Genomic DNA, 19,801 nt, shown 5'->3' with positions numbered 1-19,801 from the left:
AGCTTCAAAGAGAAGGGACACTAGCTCCTTCCAGCCTCAAGGTGTTCTTAGGTGACTGAGAACCTAGCAGAAGAGTCTGAGGATTGATCCTTGTGATGTGTAGTGGTCCTATAGGGAACCCCGCCCATCATGACACCTTAAGTAATTGATGGCTTACCAAGGGACACACACATAAGGATTGGTCATCCAGTGCTTCAAGCCCACATGGTGGCTTTAGACTGCCAGAAGGAAAAACCAAGACACGAAAGAGGTGAACCAAAGGTGCCTCCTTGAGAAGGTAAGCTCACAAGCAGCACACTTCTGACCCAATACACTGTCCTTAGAAATTGTTCAGACTTTGTAGTAAAATGAAACTAAAACAAAATGCAAAATTGTGCTTTTAAAGCCTACCAGCTCCAGGATGGGCAGGCACCCACTGGAACTCTGGCTGGTTTTATGTACAACATGTAGGGAGCCAATAATTGCAAGTACTTGATAAATGGGAAGATTTAACAAAAAATAACCAAAAAATGGCCAAAATGGGGCTCTTTTGACATTCCAAAATTGGTTTTTTGCATACACAGTGAGAAAGCCAGCTTGATGAAACGTCTTTTCAAAATTCTGATCCTAAGGGAACTAAAGTCCTTCTAGAGAAAGCTTACATTTTCTTTCTTTCTCCCTTAAAATTATAAATCTTATGTCTTTGAAATGTAAACACAGCCCACATTGCCTGACACTACAACCTTGGCTCAATCAGAGGAACCTAAAACTAAAAGGAAAAAAAAAAAAAGGAAACGAAGCCTTTTTAAACTCAAATGAGTAAAGTTAACTTATTCCATCTGTTATATATAGACAAGTGAGTTTTATATTGTAATACCTGATTCATGACTAAGTCTTAAAACGAAAACTGAGACCTCTGTCTGTGTCTGTCTGGATGTCTGTATGTCTATGTATGTATATTATAAATGTTTCTACCTTCAGATGGCATTACCAAAATTAACTTGTAAAAGGGCTATATTTAATTGGCTTAAAGAAAACTAAACACTTATATAAATTCTCTCAGAAATATAATGGAAACTACCCAAAGGAATTTCAAGTTCACATGATCTGGGAAATATTCAATATTAAATTAATATTGATTTTATTTTTACTTTTTATTGAAATATAGTTGATTTACAATGTTGCCCTAATTTCTGCTGTACTGCAAAATGACTCATTTATACACATATATACATTCTTTTTTTGTATTCTTTTCCATTATGGTTTATCCCAGGAGAATGGATATAGTTCCCTGTGCTATACAGTAGGACCTTTTGTTTATCCATTCTAAATGTAATAGTTTGCATCTACTAACCCCAAACTCCTACTCCATCCCTCTCCCTCTCCCCATCCTTGGCAACCACAAGTCTGTTCTCTACGTCTACGAGTCTGTTTCTGTTTTGTAGGTAGGTTCATTTGTGCCATATGTTAGATTCCACATATAAGTGATATGGTATTTGTCTTTCTCTTTCTGACTTACTTCACTTAGTAATGATAATGTCTAGGTCTATCCATGTCACTGCAAATGGCATTATTTCATTCTTTTTCATGGCCGAGTAGTATTCCATTGTATATATGTACCACATCTTCTTTATCCATTCATCTGTAGATGGACACTTAGGTGGTTTCCATGTCTTGACTATGGTGAATAGTGCTGTTGTGAACATAGGGGTGCATGTATATTTTTGAATTGTAGTTTTGTCCAGATAGATGCCCAGGAATGGGATTGCTGGATCATAGGGTAATTCTATTTTTAGTTTTTTGAGGAACCTCCATACTGTTCTCCATAGTGGCAGTACCAATTTATATTCCTACCAAAAGTGTAGGAGGGTTCCCTTTTCTCCACACACTCTCCAGCATTTGTTACTTGTAGCCTTTTTAAATTAATTAATTAATTAATTTTTTTTATCTTGGTTGCATTGGGTCTTCATTGCTGCATGGGGGCTTTCTCTAGTTGTGGCAAGTGGTGGCTACTCTTCATTGTGGTGTGCGGGCTTCTCATTGTGGTGGTTTCTCTTGCTGTGGAGCATGGGCTGTAGGCGTGTGGGCTTCAGTAGTTGTGACATGTGAGCTCAATAATTGTGGCGCATGGGCTTAGTTGCTCTGCAGCATGTGGGATCCTCCCGGACCAGGGATTGAACCCATGTCCCTGCATTGGCAGGTGGATTCTTAACCACTGAACCACCAGGAAAGTCCCATTTGTAGACTTTCTGAAGATAGCCATTCTGACTGGTGTGAGGTAGTTTTGATTTGCAATTTTTGAATAATTAGTTATGTTGAGCATCTTTTCATGTGTCTATTGGCCATTTGTATGTCTTCTTTGGAGAAATGTCTATCAAGGTCTTCTGCACATTTTTCGATTGGGTTGTTTGTTTTTTTGTTGTTGAGTTGTATGAGCTGTTTGTATATTTTGGAGATTAAGCCCTTGTTGGTTGCATTGTTTGCACATATTTTCTCCCATTCCATAGGTTGTCTTTTAATTTTTCTTTAATGCTTCCTTTGCTATGCAAAAGCTTGTAAGTTTGATTAGGTCCCATTTGTTTAGTTTTGTTTTTATTTCTATTCCCTTGGGAGACCTAGGGAAACATTGGTATGATTTATGTCAGAGAATGTTTTGCCTATGCTCTCTTCTAGAAGTTTTACGGTGCCATGTCTTATGTTTAAGTCTTTAAGCCTTTTTGAGTTTATTTTTGTGCATGGTGAGAGGTGTGTTCAAATTTCATTGATTTACATTCAGCTGTCCAACTTTCCCAGCACCACTTGTTGAAGGGACTTTTTCTGATTTTATATTTTTGCCTCCTTTATCGAACATTAATTGACCATAATTGTGTGGGTTTACTTCTGGGCTCGCTATTCTGTTCCATTGATCCGTGTGTCTGTTTTTGTACCAATACCATGCTGTTTTGATTACTGTAGATTTTGTAGGATTGTCTGAAGTCTGGGAGAGTTATGCCTCCTGCTTTGTTTTTTTTTGTCAGGATTGCTTTGGCAATTCTGGGTCTTTTATGGTTCCATATAAATTTTTGGATTATTCTAGTTCTGTGAAAAATGTCATGGGTAATTTGATAGGGATTGCATTAAATCTGTAGATTGCTTTGGGTAGTATTACCATTTTAACAATATGAATTATTCCAATCTAAGATCATGGGATATCTTTCCATTTCTTTGGATCCTCTTCAATTTCCTTTATTAATGTTTTATAGTTCTCAGCGTATAAGTCTTTCACCTCCTTGGTCAGATTTATTCCTAGGAATTGTTTTTTTTGGTGTGATTTTGAAAGGGATTGTTTACATTTCCTTTCTGTTATTTCATTGTTAGTGTAAAGAAATGAAACTGATTTCTGAATGTCGATCTTGTATCCTGCTACTTTGCTGGATTCATTTATTAGATCTAGTAGTTTTGTGTGGAGTCCTTAGGGTTTTCTATATATATCAGTAGTATCATGTCATCTGCATGTAGAGTTTTACCTCTTCCCTTACAATTTGGATACTTTTATTTCTTTTTCTTGTCTGATTGCTGGAGCTAGGACTTCCAGTGATATGTTGAATAGAAGTGCCGAGAGTGGGCATTCTTGTCTTATTGCAGATTTTAGTGGGAACGCTTTTAGCTTTTCACTGCTGTGTATTATATTGGCTATGAGTTTGTCATAAATGGCTTTTATTCTGTTGAGATATGTTCCCTCTATACCCACTGTGGTAAGAGTTTTTATCATGAATGGATGTCACATTTTGTCAAATGCTTTTTCTGCATCTATTGAGATGATCATGTGATTTCTGACTGTTCTTTGTTGATGTGGTGTATTGCATTGATTGATTTGCATATGTTGAACCATCCTTGTGAACTTGGGATGAATCTCACTTGGTCATTGTGTATGATCTTTTTTATGTGTTGTTGGATTCAGTTTGCTAATATTTTGTTGAGAATTTTTGCATCTATATTCCTCAAAGATATTGGCCTGTAATTTTCTTTTTTTGATGGTGTCTTTGTCTGGTTTTGGTATCAGGGTGATGGTGGCTTCATAGAATGTCTTTGGGAGTGTTCCCTCCTCTTCAGTCTTTTGGAAGAGTTTGAGAAGGATCAGTATAGGTTCTTCTTTGTATGTTTGGTAGAATTTGCCTGTGAAGCCATCTGGTCCTGGACTTTTGTTTGTAGGGAGTTTTTTTTTTTTTTAATTACAGATTATATTTCCTTTCTAGTGATCAAGGTGTTCAAATTATCTATTTCTTCTTGATTCAGTTTTGGTGGGATGTATGTCTCTAGAAAGTTGTCCATTTCTTCTAGGTTGTCAAATTTTTTGGCATATAATTGTTCATAGTATTCTCTTATGGTTTTTTAGTATTGCTGTGGTATCAGTTGAGATTTCTCCTTTTTCATTTCTTATTTTGTTTGTTTGGGTTCCCTCTCTTTTCTTTTCTTCTTGGTGAGCCTGACCAGAGGTTTGTCAATTTTGTTTACCCTTTCAAAGAACCAGCTCTCGGTTTTATTGATTTTCTTTCTATTGTTTTCTAATCTCTATTTTATATATTTCCTCCCTGATCTTTATTATTATTTTTTCCTTTTTCTGATTTTAGGTTTTGTTTGTTCTTCTTTTTGTAATTCTTTTAGGTGGTATGTTAGGTTGTTTATTTGAGATTTTTCTTGTTTTTTGAGGAAGGCCTGTATTGCTATGAACATCCCTTGAAGACCTGCTTTTGCTCTATCCCATAGATTTTGTATGGTTTTGTCTTCATTGTAATTTTTATCAAGGTATTTTTAAATTTTCTTTTTTATTTCCTTGTTGACCCATCGTTCTTTTAGTAGCACGTCGTTTAGGCTCCATGTCATCATTTTTTTCTCATTTCTTTTCCTGTGGTTGATTTCTAGTTTCATGCCATTGTGGTCAGAGAAGATGCTTGAAATAATTTCTATACTCTTAAATTTGTTGAGGTTAGTCTTATGCCCTAGTATGTGGTCAATCCTAGGGAATGTTCTATGTGCACTTGAAAAGAATGTGTATTCTGGGTCTTTTGGATGTAATGTCCTGAAAATATCAATTAAGTCTAACTGTTCCATTGTATCATTTAGGATCTTTTGCCTTACTGATTTTCTGTCTAGAAGATCTATCCACTGACGTGAGTGGGGTGTTAAAGTTTCCTACTATTATTGTATTCCCATCGATTTCTCCCTTTATGTCTGTTAGCATTTGTTTTATTTATTTGGGTGCTCCTATATTAGGTGCATATATGTTGATGGGTGTAAAATCCTCTTGTATTGATCCTTTTACCATTACATAGTGTCCTACTTTATCTTTCTTTATGGCCTTTTTTTTTTGTGTGTGTGGTATGCGGGCCTCTCACTGTTGTGGCCTCTCCCATTGCGGAGCACAGGCTCCGGACGCGCAGGCCCAGCGGCCATGGCTCACGGGCCCAGCCGCTCCGCGACATGTGGGATCCTCCTGGACTGGGGCACGAACCTGTGTCCCCTGCATCGGCAGGCAGACTCTCAACCACTGCGCCACCAGGGAAGCCCTACGGCCTTTGTTTTAAAGTCTATTTTTGTCTGATATAAGTACTGCAACTCTTGCTTTCTTGTCATTTCTGTTTGCATGAAATATCTTTTTCCATCCCCTCACTTTCAATCTATGTGTGTCCTTTGCCCTAAGATGGATCTCTTGAAGGCAGCATATTGTAGGCTCTTGTTTTTATCCTGTCTGCCACTCTATGTCTTTTTTTAAAATATATAAATTTATTTATTTTATTTTTGGCTGCGTTGGGTCTTTGTTGCTGCATGCAGTCTTTTCTCTGGTTGCAGTGAGCGGGGGCTACTCCTCGTTGTGGTGCATAAGCTTCTCATTGTGGTGGCTTCTCTTGTTGGCAGCACGGGCTCTAGGCACGCGGGCTTCAGTTGTTGTGGCACGTGGGCTCAGTAGTTGTGGCTCATGTGCTCTAGAGCGCAGGCTCAGTAGTTGTGGCACATGGGCTTAGTTGCTCTGTGGCATGTGGGATCTTCCTGGACCAGGGCTCGAACCCGTGTCTCCTGCATTGGCTGGCGGATTCTTAACCACTGCCCCACCAGGGAAGTCCCCACTCTGTCTTTTGAATGGATTGATTCAGTCCATTGACATTTAAGATAATTATTGATACATATGTATTTATTGCCATTTTAAACCTTGTTTTCCTGATGATTTGATGCTTCTTCTTTGTTCCTTTTTCTTTTTTTTTTTTTGTGGTTTGATGATTTCCTTCTATTTTATGCTTGTGTTCTCTTATTTTTGGTCTTTGTGAATCTACTGTATGTTTTTGATTTGTGGTCGCCCTGTTTTTCAAGTATGTTTACCCCTTCCTATATCTGCTTACTTTAGACTGATAGTAATATAGGCTCAGGTACATTCTAAAAAAAAGATTCTACATTTTCTTACTCTCCTTCCCCACCTTTTACGATTTTGATGTCCTATTTCACTTCTTCATGTTTGTCCTTTTGCTGTTCCTTATGTTTATCATCACTTTCATAAATAGTTTTTTTTTCTTTCTTCCTGATCTGTTTACTAGCTAATTTAAGTGATTTACTTTCCAATTATGATTTCCTCCTTCCTGTATCTTCTTCTTTACTATTTAGAGAACACTTGCATTATTTCTTTTAGGATAGGTTTAGTATTGCTGTATTCTTTTCATTTTTGCTTGTCTGAGAAATTCTTTATTTCTTCTCTTATTCTAAATGGTAATCTTGCTGGGTAGAGTATTCTAGGTTGAAGTTTTCTTTTCCTTTCAAGACTTTGAGTATATTTTGCCATTCCCTTCTTGCCTGTAGAGAAATCAGCTGATAGCCTTATGGGGGTTCCCTTGTAATTAACTCTTTGTTTTTCTCTTGCTGCCTTCAGAATCCTCTTTAACTTTTGCCTTTTATTATAATATGTCTTGATATAGGTCTGTTTGGGTTAATATTGTTTGGGACCCTTTGTGCCTCCTGTATCTGGATATCTGTTTCCTTCTTTAGGTTTGGGAGGTTTTCAGCCATAATTTCTTCAAATACATTTTCAGTCCTCTTTTCTCTTTCTTCTCCTTCTGGAATCCCTATTATGCATAGATTGACCCAGTTTATATTAGCCCATAGGTCTTTTATATTGCTTTCATTTTTTTAATTTGGTTTTCTGTCTGCCATTTTGACTGGGTAATTTCCATTTTTCTTTCTTCCAGATATTTATTCTTTCTTCTGCATTATTCATTCTACTATTCATTGCCTTTAGCTCAGTTATTGTCTTGGCAAATTAATTTTCTAATTTTTCTTGACTCCTCCTTAAAATTTCTAATTCCTTTTTACAGTAATCTGCTTTTCTGTTGATAGCCTTTCTTAATTCCTTCAGTATTTTCATTACCTCCTTTTGAGCACAGTGTCTATTAGACTGAAGAGGTCTGTTTCACTGTTTGTTCCTTCAGGGGAATTCTGTCAGTCTTTTAACTGGGAGTGGTTCCTCTGCTTCTTCACTTTGCTTATATTTCTCTAAGGAAGAACAATTATCTACTGTAGTCTTGGAGCGCTATTTATATGTGGGAGTGGCCCTGTGTAGCTTGTGCGGGTATAATATGTTTTTGGTGTGAAGGCGTTTTTGGTTTGAATGCTTGCCATCTCTTTCCTCAGTGTGTGCTGGCCGTTATCCCCTTGATAGGGTGTGTGCAGGTGCGCAGCCCACACACACTCCCAGGAAGGCAGGGGCAGCGGTTGGCACCCTTTTGTGGGACCCTCAGTGGTGGCAGCGGTCTGCGTCCACCTCTGGAGTCTGAGATGGTAGTGGCAGCTCACTCCCACCCCTGAAGTTCATGTAGGCAGTGCCCTGCCACCTGAGAGCTTGAGTGGAGAGAGAAGTTCCTGTGGCAGTCCCTCCCCTCTTTTCACACCCCCTGCCAACAATGGCGCCTTGCCTTTTTGGTGGGCCCAGGCTTCTTCCTGTATTCCCTGGGTTATGGTACACCACACCCTTGCCCCCTCAGGCTGTCTCCACACAGCCAACCCCAGTCCTTTCCCCAGGTCTGACCTCCTAAGCCTGAGCCTCAGGCCCCAGCCCCCGCCCATCCCAGTGGAGGGGCATTTCAGGTTGGGGAGTGCCAGGTGGTGGCACCAATTGTGCAGGTCTCTCTGTGCTTTGCCCTCCTCAAAGCAAACCAGTTGCTATGCTCTCCTCTGAGGCTCCAAAGCTTCCCCTTTGTCTCGCTATCTCCCTGCCAGTGAGGGGACTTACAGTGTGTGGAAACCTTTCCTCATCTTATTTCTGTTACAAAATTTTGTCAACAAGAAAAATGACTTGGTATGATAAAATTTTTATAAGTAATGAAATAGATATAAATGATATGAGAGTTTTTAGCTAAAAGAAAAATTATGTTTTAGGGTATGTCTACTTAAAAATAGTTTCCTCAAAACTTTTGGTAACTTAAACCTTAGAGTTTTGTTAAGTTAAATTAAATAATGGAAATTCATTGAATGTCTAGATAATTTTTAAATGAGGTAAAATACTGAAACATAAATTGTTTAATAAGTCTATTTTTATCTACTTTTGACCCCTTATTATAGAGACTAAATATGTTTGAGACTATTAATAAATATATTTTGTGCTTTATTGAAATATTGTACTAAAATTATTAGAAATAATAAGATTAAAAAATGACTGTATGTGTAAAGTAGGATATATTTTGTCAGTAAGAGAAAGTATAAGGAATGGAAATGCATCTTGTTAAAGGAAAAGAAAATAATTTTGTCCTAAGAGAGGTAGGAAAAAAAGAGAAAAGAGAAAGAGGGAAAGCATAGAACAAAATCTGAAGGTAAAAAAAGAAGTTATAGAAAGCTTGTGGAAAAGAAATCCTAAGAAAAAATTTTGTATGTGATCAGGACTGGCTAAGATTGGAATGAATTTAATTAAGTAAATGAGTTTTAATATTAAATGTAAGGGTGGTACAAAACTAGAATCTGATTTTCTCTGTCTATTAAGAAGACAAAGTCTTCTTGGAATAATTATCTGGTTTTGATAAAAGATTGTAAAGTTTCTTTAACCTTTTAAGAATCTGTTGCAACTTTCTGTATTTGCGTTTGAAATCGTTTTCATTACCTTGGTTTAGAGAATAAGTATTGTTTCGCAGTGACCTATGACCCCATTTGAGTAAGTGTTTTAAGATCTTTTTGGTATTTTTGACAAACTTCCTCCAAATCAAATTCTAATAAAGTCTTTTGACTTACAACTTTGGATGTCCTCTCTTCTTACAAAAAGAGAGACATTTAACTAATCATGTATATTTGATTTGTTAAATTACATAAGAAGCATTATCAGATAAGAAGCAATGTTAAGCCTTCTTTATGTTGTGTCTGTACAGATATAAATGTTCCAGAATATTATGTGAAATTTCTAGAAGACTCGAATGTCCTGAGGTAAAATGTTATCTGTTATCAAAATTGAAGCTCACACTAAGAGGACTGAACCCAAGTATCAGGGAAATGCCCAAACTGACTTTCATACAAAGGCAGAAACAATAAAAGAATCTGTAAAGATTGTGACACATGTGGATAAAGCCCATTCCGCTTCTGCAAAAATTTGATCTCTCATTGCCAGACTTTTGCCATCCTGATGTCCTTGTAACATGGCAACAGTCTGCTCCTGAATCAGAGAATTTAAGATGAGTAAACAACAGCTATAAAGGAAACAAACAGCGCAGTGGGAAACCCAAGATGGTCGCTTGGTTCTTCCCAGCTCCCTGGCAAACCTCCTTTTTCATGTGATGTGTGAAAGCCTCCTCTTGCCATGAGGCTGATGCCCTCACAATAGCAAAGAAACTGTTTAAAAAATGTGTTTTCCACTTGGGGTATACCTTTCACAATGTGTAGTGAGGAAGGCACCCACTTCACGAGGCGAATCGTGAAAGTGTTAAGAAAAACCTTGCGGAGGCATCCCCGGTGGTCCAGTGGTTAGGACTCTGCGCTTCCATGGCAGGGGGTGTGGGTTTGTTCCGTGGTCAGGGAACTAAGATCCCACATGCCATGCGGTGTGGCCAAAAGAGAAAAACAAACCTTGCAAACCTCTTGAAATTATCAGTCCCTAACACCTTCAATCATCAGGCAAGGTCAGTGGAACTAATGGAAAAACTGGACTCAAGCAGAACAAGAATTAATTACATGGGGGACTTCCCTGGTGATCCAGTGGTTAAGACTCCACGCTCCCAATGCAGGGGGCCCGGGGTTCGTTCCCTGGTCAGGGAGCTAGATCCCGCATGCCACAACTAGAGATGCTGCAAGCCACAACTAAAGACCCACATGCTGCAGTGAAGATCCTGCATGCTGCAACTAAGACCTGGTGCAGCCAGACAAACAAATATTTAAAAACAAAAAAAATCCTTTAAAAAAGAATTAATTACATGGCGGGGGGCTGGTGGTGGTGGGATGAATTGGGAGTTTGGGATTGACGTATATACACTAATATGTATGAAATAGATAACTAATAACCTGTATAAAAAATAAAATTCAAAAATAAAATGAAAAAAGAATTACATAGGATTGAATGAACTGATAAATATGATTATAAGTTTTTATCGTTTTGTCTAAAATACTACTGATTTTTAATCATTTGTTTTCCAGATAAAAAGAAAAAATTTTAAAGACTTAAAACAGTTTGGTAAATTAAACGTTTTTAAGCAGAATTGAAACACTTATCTTTTTCTCCCTATCTGATTTCTCCAGAATTCTCAAACTAAGCCCTTTTCCTGAAGCTAAATGACTTGATACAAACTTCAGAGAAATTGCCACAACAGCTCATATTTAAATAATCCTCATGTTTGTTTCTGTATGAGCCACTCAGAAAGTTTACTTGAACACCTGGTGACATCATTAGAGACATTTCAAACTGCAAAAGATGCTTTGACCCTGACATCTAGAAATCTTGATTGACTGCCTCTTAGGCCCAGAAACTGGTTTATAAGTTGCTCTAATGATTAACCTTTGTTTTTCTTTCATTTCTATGAAAGTCCTCTTATTAAATACCTGATTGCTTGCCCCATAGTCCCAGCTTTGGGAGCACACCTGTATCACCACCTCCTAAAATGAGATATAACTGTTTAACTAAACTGAGCTGTTTTCAGAACTAAAAACTGGTTCAAAGAAATGGAAGACTCTACTAACCCATTCTCTTCACAGTTACCAGCTCAGCTTTTAATACGTGAAACTTCCAGGGATGTTTCAGAAGAGGAAACTATTGGGCCCCTAGGTAGGCAACCACAAAATGTGCCTCAATGGCATATTGATTATTTTGAATTAAATTTACTTAAGAAACAGCCAATGCAAGGGGGACACTCTCACCCTCCTTTCTGTCTCCCTGAAAGCAGGAAATATATCTCCCATGTGAAAAGTGCACCCCCTGCATCTGGAAGTAGAAGGACACCCTTATCACCAGAGATAGGAAATTCAGGCCAAGAATCCTATATAAACAAATATTATATCTTTAAGTTACTATACCAAGCCCAAACTCTGTTAAATTAAAAGTAATTAAATTAAATAATCAGGTGTAATTCTGGTTATTGTAACCAAGTTTCTTTATTGATTACTCTGTAACCAGATATTTAACCATGCCTTTTAAGTCTTATTTATAGACAGTTATTATTGTGCTCTGATGCTGTTGCAAAAGTGCTTCATCTTCAAGACGATTCATAAGAAGCCTATGGAAGCAGTTAACAGTTCCACATCAAGAGGATGGCTGTGCGAGGATTCCAGCCCACACTGACTTAAAACAAGGAGCGTCCTGCGACTAGAGCCCCTAAATAAGGCATCCAGAGATTTTTATGCCCTGACAGGCAGGGTCAATGCCCCTACTCAACACTGAAGCAGCTACAGGAGACAGACCATCTATCACCCCTCTGCTTCCCATACAATCATAGGAGTAAAATCTCTGAAGGGGGAATGAGGGTGGGGGGGGGAAGGGGCAGGGCACAAAAGAATGACACAGCTGTTGAGGATATGACAAAAACTGGTTAGAGCCAATTAGGCCCAACATGGAGGAAGATTCGACTTCCAGTAGACCTTGAGCCTCATTTTATGCTCATTGTAATATAAATATGGGCATCTAAATGACGCACCCAGAGGTGCCATGACAGTTCTGAGGCCAACCATAAAAGGCCAAAAAGTGGGTGGTGGCCCAATTCCTGGAAATCCCTCCCCCTTCCCCAAAATATTTGGAATAATCCTCCCAATTATGAGCCTATGAAATTACCCACCCTATAAAAACTAACCACTGCCACGCCTTTGAGAGGGCCCACACTCTGTCTTGGAGTGTGTATCTCTCAGGGCTGCTTTCCACTTTTGAGACAGACACATAAGGAACGTGTATCTCTCTGAATAAACCTGCTTTCCCACTTAGAGCCCCCTTGCCTGTCCGCTTGTATCCTTCACAAGCATCCTATATTAATCTACTTCTTGCCTGTCTTCTTTGCCTCTTGCAGAATTCCTTCTGTGCTGAGACATAAAGAACCTGAGCTTCATTAAGTCCTGAGACCAGGTATGTGATTTCAGCTGGGAGGTTGTGGGTTTGAGTCCCCTCCTAAGCCAGAGATTGTGGATTCAAGTCCCATCTGAAGTGCAAATGGGTTCGAGTCTGAATCTGAGATGTGCAGTTTCAATTATATCCCTGAGGGATCAACTAACCTCGATTGTAATCAAAACGCGACCTGCCTGAGACCATACCCCTGAAGTCTATCTGGGCTCACATGTGACCCAAGCTTGTAACAGACTCTTCTTTTTCCTCCTTGCAATGTGAATTTCCTGGGGGCAAATCTACCCCAGCTCTGAGGAACTCAATGGATTTGGAGCAGGTTATTAGCCATTCCGGCGATGAAAGGGACATGAGAGCAAAATTGATCAACAGTGCTTTCTAAAGGAAAGATTTCAATGATGACATATTTAAGATCAATTAAAAATTAAGATGGAGTAACTGGGGTTCAGACATCCAAAATGGAGCCTGGTGGCCATTGTGGATATGGTTTCAGACATGTTCCTGCATCCCTGAGAACTTGAATTTTCTGAGCTGTATCAAACTCAAGGATACCACCATTCATTTTCAAAACAGTATCTGCAAAAGGCTGCCAGCTGCAACCTTATGGTCTCAAGGTCTCCCTCTGTGACTGTGCAACTATTTTGGACATGAACTAACCTGCTTAACAAGCATCCTTACTTCTTGCCAGCTCCAATACTATTTCTTGACAAACAATTTCTGTAACTTTGTGGTTTTTGTCTATATAAGCCTCCCCCATTTTGCAGTCAGGCAGAACACAGTTCAAGTGCTTCTTGAATCTGTGCTCCCTGGCTATAGTCCTCAGCTTGGCTTGAATAAAACTCTCTTCTATTCCTTAATATAGATTGTTTATTGATTATTTGTGTTGATAATAGCATGAGGTAGCACGATTTGGATATCCCATTGACCCAGCACCATGTATTGTAAAGACCTGAACTACAATGGCGATTTTGTCATACTCAACTGACTGTGTAAGTGCAGCTATCTGTTCATGAGAGGAATTGGTCAATAAATTCTTTTTAATAATGTCCTTATTGATGTTCGTTTTAAGGTAATGTTCTCTTAAAAAGCATTGCAAACTACTACGTGTTTTTCTAGTTTCTGGAAATGTTTGTATAAGGTTGGTGTTATTTCTTTCTTAAGGGTTTGGGGAAATTCATCAGGAAAACACTTTGGGCTTGGAGTGTTCTTTGTGGGTCATTTCTAATTTGTCATTCAATTTCTTTAATAGATGTAGAACTTTTCATATTTAAAATTTTCCTTGTATCATTTTTGTTAAATTGTGTTTCTCAAGGAATTTATCAATTTCATCTAAAATTTCAAATTTATTGGCATAAAATTATTCATAACATCCTCTTACTGTCCATTGGTACTGACCAGTACCAATGTCCCCCTTTTCATTCCTCATATTGGTTATTTGCTGCTTCTTTTGTACTTATTTTTTTCTTGATCAGTTTGGCTAAAGGTTTGTCAATACTATTATCCTTGCAAAATGCCTCAAATTTGGCTTCATTTCTTTATTGTATTTTCCCTCATTTCGTTGATGTCTACTCTTTATTATTTCTATCTTTTTGTTTCTTTGAATTTAATTGGTTTGCTTTTTGGCTTCTTGAGATTGATACTTAGATAATTAATTTTCAATCTTTTATCATTTCTAATATTTGCATTTAATGCTATATGTTTTCTTTTAAGAATGGGTCTACCTGCATCTTTCACATGTTGATGTGGTATTTTTTTATCACCATTCAGTTCAAAAATATTTTCTTATATCCATTTGTTGTTTAATTTAATCCCTAGTTTAATTCTAGTTTAATCTGATTATTTAGAAGTGCATTGCTTAAATTCTGAACATCAAATATTTGGGGACTTTTTTAGTTTTCTTTTTTTCTTATTGATTCCTTGTTTAATCCTAATGTGGTCAGAGAACATACTTTTTATGATTTCGGTCTTTGAAAGTGATGAAACTTACTTTCAGTTACAGTATAAAGTCAATTTTATAAATTACATATATGAACTTGAAAAAATTCATATTCTGAAGGTTTGGGGAGCAGTGATTCTTATATCACATTTGTAAATCATGTTTTCCAAGTCTTGTGTATGTCTATTGATTTCTTTCTTTTTTTTTACTGCTTATTACATCAGTTAATGTGTTTAAAATCTTCCTTTGTGATTGTGGATTTGCCTATTTCTCCTTCAAGTTTGTTAAGTTTTTAATTTATATATTTTGAGGCTGGTTTGGTCCTATAACATTTAGGGTTGTTATAGCATTGTGTTGTCTTGACACATTTATCATTATGAAATGTCCTTATTGATGTCTCCTAAGGTTACTAAGAATAGTACTTTCTATGACTTCAACTCTTTGAGAGAGGCAACAACCACTTAGAACATACATTCTCTGCCTTTGGTTTAGAGATGAATTCAAATACATTAAGCTGCAAATAATTTTATACTTAAGCCTGGGTATATGGTAGAGGAGTCATTATTGATATTTGTTCAAATGTATGTGTAAGCTTCCCTCAGGGGATTTTACAAATTTATTGGTAAGCTTTTTATTTGTAACAGTGATTTGGGAGGTGAGAGCATTAGTGTCTTTAGTGCATTAGGGCCAGGGATGTTATGTATTCTTTGAGGCATGGGACAGTCCTTTACAAGGACCAATAGTTACTGTTTTGCACAACTTTCAATAGTTCATTTGGTTATTCATTTGGGTGATATAACTGTTAATGATTTTATGCTCTATGCTGACTCTTTTACATATGAACCCTAAACTATATTTTGTATTCTTTAGATAGACACTGAATTCTCCATAAATAGTACACAGAGGGACTACTGTGTTTTGTTTGTTTGGAGTTTTATGGAGAGTCAGTCACAATTTTGGGAAAGCACATCAGCTACCCTATTCTGCCCATGGAATTTTTGTTTTTTATACAACTCGCCTATATTTTGTCAGCAGTGCAACACATAGCCTGTATGTGTGTTGAAGAGGATTCTATAGATAGATGCAAGCATCTGATCACTTCATTGATCTTCTACATTTCATAATGAAACAATATTTTGTTATAAATTTCCTTCTCTATTTTTTCTTTAAAGTTGGAGCTTTGTTGTGTATATTCATTTAAAAATTATTTGTTTAGGTACATGATATTATGTACAACTTTAGCTCAAGATAATTAATATTTCATTTAGGGATTTTTGTTGTAAAAAGGGAAAGCCGGAATCTGATTGGTTGAGAACTTGGTAGAATCACGATGTTTGCTAAGACAACTCAAAGAAGTCTTTTTATTTCTACTATTTATTGTTATTATTATTTTTAAAAGTTAGCATTGTTACATAAGTTGGTTTTAGGCAGGAGAGCCAATTGCCTCCGGGCCGAGAACGTTTTGTCCCCCAGTGCCAGAGGCACTCCTAGGCAGTCCAGGTTGAGAGCCGGCCGGAACCTTGGCGCCGCGACGCCAGTTTCCGGCGGGCTCCTTAGAGCGCGGAACAGCTTTGGGCCGAAGGACCATGAGAGGGCCGGAACCGGGTCCCGAAGCTACGATGGAGGGGGACGTGCTTGACACTCTAGAGGCGCTGGGGTGAGTAGTCCTGGGGCCGCCTTTCCCCCGAAAACGTAAGCTGTCCCTCCGATGGCTGCCTCAGTCTCCTCCCCGTGGGCCTTCGCTGAGCTCTTGCCGCTCGGTGCAGGCCTCCGCCCCTGCCTCGCTGCCTCCGGCGCGGACAGAGTTAAGAGAGAGGCGGGAGAGAAATCCGCTTGTGGGGGTGGAGCAGGCCCGGAGAGCTGAGGCGCTTGTCCCCCTCTTCCGAACTCCTTGCCTCGGAACTCCGCAGCCGGGACCCGCGGCGAAGGCGCGGAGGGGCCCGGCTGGCAACACTCCTTTGGGGAATTAGTTGCTGCCCTGCGGGTGGTATTATTGTTGACGCTCCGGGGGAGAGGCGCTGGAAGCCGGAGTGCAGCTGTTGACTGTTGTCTCCTACCTTGTACAACCTGTGGATTAATTAGGGCGCGGGAGCGAATCTCCTGCTTCCTTGACCTGAGAAAGGGGTTTTAGTTCAGTGCAAGTCCATTCATTTCACTGTTTCTTCCATTCATTAACAACATATTAATTTGATGTTAATCTGTATTCATTAATGCGTATTTGTGTGCTAGGCCGAGGAGGAAGACAGTTTTCAGATTACTAGTAGGTTACCTAGTCGGGGACTATAAAGAGTCTACTGGTGTTTGCAATTCAGGGTGATTAAGTGCTATGAGAGCTCCTGGAATGATGTTAATACTTGCAGGCACGGGTATCAATACATGCAAAATAGTCTCTCCTTCAGCCTCATCCAGTTTTTCTTCACAGCCCTGGGGTCCCAATCCCAAATTATCTTGTCCTGAACATTTATTTATTTTCTCTTGAACATCCACCCTCCCCACCCTCCACCCCCTAAGTCAGCTCCAGGAGAACAGGTACCTTACCTGTCTTGTTCCCCAAAACACCCTACAACCAGATATGCTACAATAAATAGTGGTTGGATGAATGGGTAAGTAAATGAAGAAAAGTTCAAAGCAGAGAGTGCACAGAGGTAAGCATAGGGCCAGATAGTTGCAAGTCAAAAAAATACACATTAATTAAAGACATTGGAGCCATCTGTAAAATTCTGTGCCCTGCCACGTCTGGAGTTTCTTGGATAGGATAGGCAGTGCCTTTGCAGTACTATCATGAAGCTTGAACCACCCTCTCGCCCCCCTTTATTTTTCTTAAAACTGCACTTGCTCCTCTATCAATTGCTTCTTTGGGACCCTGATAGTACCTACTTTTCAGTGACTCATTGTTACAGAGCCTTGCACTTACTAGATCCTGAATAAATATTTGTCAAGTGAAAGAACAGAGCCAGTGATTATTTAGGGGGCATTTTTACTTCTGTGAAATCCCATGGAAATTTTCTTGTAACTTGGTTAAGGAAGTAACCAATACAAAAAGTTAAAATAATTAAAGTGTTTCGGACCCAAACGGTTTGAGCTCCCAAGTATTCCAGATAAGACTAGTGGGATTCTATAAATAGTTTTTGAAAAATGGAAAGTCAGTGCTTTTTTTTTCTTTCATTCTTTGAGTTTGTTTATATTATAGGTGTTTTGAAAAATGAAGTTTGGTATAATCTTGGCTTTTATCGAGGAAAATTATTTCAGATTATTCACTGTAGAAAGTAAAACAGTTTAGAACTGATTTAAAACATACTTTAGAACTGATTTTTCCTGGAATAATTAAGGACAAGATTTTGAAGTCTGAATTTTCCTATAATGATAATGAAAAGTGAAAAAAGTAATTATTTACAATATGTGTTGTAATTGAACATGCGTTTCAAAATCTCCATGTAGATTGTGAATAATGCGTTTTCTGTTGTGATTAAAACATTTAGGATATCAGTGAAGGTACTTCAGTTTATCAGATAAAATAGGAAATTAAAGGGAGGAATTAAAAGGGAAAATCTATGTGAAAGAACAGTTTAGTGATGTAGTACATTATAAACGAAAACAGCATAGTAATAACTTAGTTTCCTAATCTGTGAAAGGAGCAGGCTGGATCAGATTTCAGAAGTCTCTTTCAGTTCTGACAATCTACGATTTTGTAGAACAGTGTATCTCAACCCTGGTAATACATCAAAATCATGTTTGGAGCTTGTAAAAAAATGTTTCAGTGTGGTGTATACCACCAGCTGAGTGAAGCATGATCTTCAGGGGTGCGATATAGGCATGCATATTTTTAAAAAGCTTCACAGCCTAGGTTGAGAACCACCATTGTGGAGGGAAATTTATTTCACATATTTACTGAGCACAGCTCTGTATTGGACGCTGTTCTGAGAAGTCATTGGTGAGCAAAACAGACTTGGTTCCTGTCCCAATGGAGCTTACAGTCTGGTGGAGAAAAAGACATGATCACACAAATATTTATAAACTAAAGTGTTTCAAAGGAAAAGAACAGGGTGACATAATGTGGCAGGAGGACCTATGTAGTCTTAGGGGTTAGTGACAGATTACTGAGGAAGTGACATTTGAGTTGAAATAGGAAGGGTAAGTAGGAGTTAACTAGGTGAAGTTGGCTGGGAAAGGAGGACAAAGGTGTCCTTACAGTGAGGACAAAATATGAAAGACCTTAAAGTGGAAAGGACCTGCCATATTAGGAGAACTGGAAGGGGGCTGATGTAGCCGGAGGGCAGAGAGCAAGGACCAGTGTTAGAAGATTGGATCAGTGAGGAACAGGGCATGCAGCACCTTTCAGGCCATGTTGAGGATTTTGTTCTTTGTCATGACAGCAATACGACATGATTGAAGAATTTTAAATAAAAAAGGGAGTGATTAGATCAGGGGTCCCCAACCCCCCCGGGGCTGTGGGCCAGTAGTGGTCTGAGGCCTGTTAGGAACCAGGCTGCGCAGCAGGAGGTGAGCGTGGAGTGAGCGAAGCTTCATCTGCTGCTCCCCATGGCTCACATTACCGCCTGAACCAGCTCCCCTACTCCCCTCCCTCCGCCCCCTCTGTGGAAAAATTGTCTTCCACAAAACTGGTCCTTGGTGCCAAAAAGGTTGGGGACCGCTGGATTAGATGTCTAGTTTGAAAAGTTACCTCTGTCAGCAAGGTGGAAAATAGATTGGAGAATTAGTTAGTAGTCTAGGCAAGAAGTGATGGTTGCTCAGTGGCAGTGGATATAGAAAGAAGTATATTACTGGTCTCAGTGATTTGATTGGCTATTAGAGCTGAAGGAGATGACAGTATAAAGGATTCATTTCTTCAACAGGTATTTATTGAGCAACAAAATAAAATGATACACTTTGGAATCTCAATTGGACAGGGAAGAAAGTGAAGACAGCCGGAAGCTAGGAAATGCAGAGAATGTGGAGGGACCATAGGAACTGAGGTAGAGATGATATTAAGTGTGGTCAAAAGAGCAAGCTGGAAGGATAGGTAGTAGGCTATGGTCAGGGAGTGGCATGTTCAAATTAGTGATTTCGGAGGTGACGTAATTCCAGGTGATGGCATGATCTGGGTGTGGCTTACTTATGTGCAGTGGCAAAGGTTGGAAAAGAGGAGGTTAGGGAATTGAGAGCTCAGGGTATTGGAAAGAGTATACATATGGACTTCGAAGAAACTCAATATAATTGAAAAAAATAGGAATGGAGAGGAAAAACTGAGCACAGGGAATGTTGAAGAGTGTCCAAGAGATTGATAGGTGAAAAACACGAGAGAAAGAGGGTGGCATATCTGACTGGCCTGAGCCTGGAGAGAGCGGGAGATATTT

General features: G+C 38.8%; 1 protein-coding gene across 1 annotated transcript in view; it reads left to right on the top strand.

Moving 5' to 3' along the window:
- Positions 1-15,997: 15,997 nt before the first annotated feature.
- TSLIG3B (tRNA splicing ligase complex subunit 3B) overlaps positions 15,998-19,801 on the top strand; it is a 38,027-nt gene continuing 34,223 nt past the window's right edge. The window contains exon 1 of the mRNA XM_022587512.2: positions 15,998-16,104. Within this exon, the coding sequence (XP_022443220.2) occupies positions 16,034-16,104 (71 nt within the window). The 5' untranslated portion in view covers positions 15,998-16,033. The remainder of the gene's footprint in view (positions 16,105-19,801) is intronic.

Source organism: Delphinapterus leucas, chromosome 2 (genome assembly GCF_059928025.1).
Source record: "Delphinapterus leucas isolate spDelLeu-1000000601 "Yukka" chromosome 2, BTC_Dleu_Yukka2, whole genome shotgun sequence".
Classification (NCBI taxonomy): Eukaryota; Metazoa; Chordata; class Mammalia; order Artiodactyla; family Monodontidae; genus Delphinapterus; species Delphinapterus leucas.
This window is presented reverse-complemented; position numbering and strand designations above follow the sequence as displayed.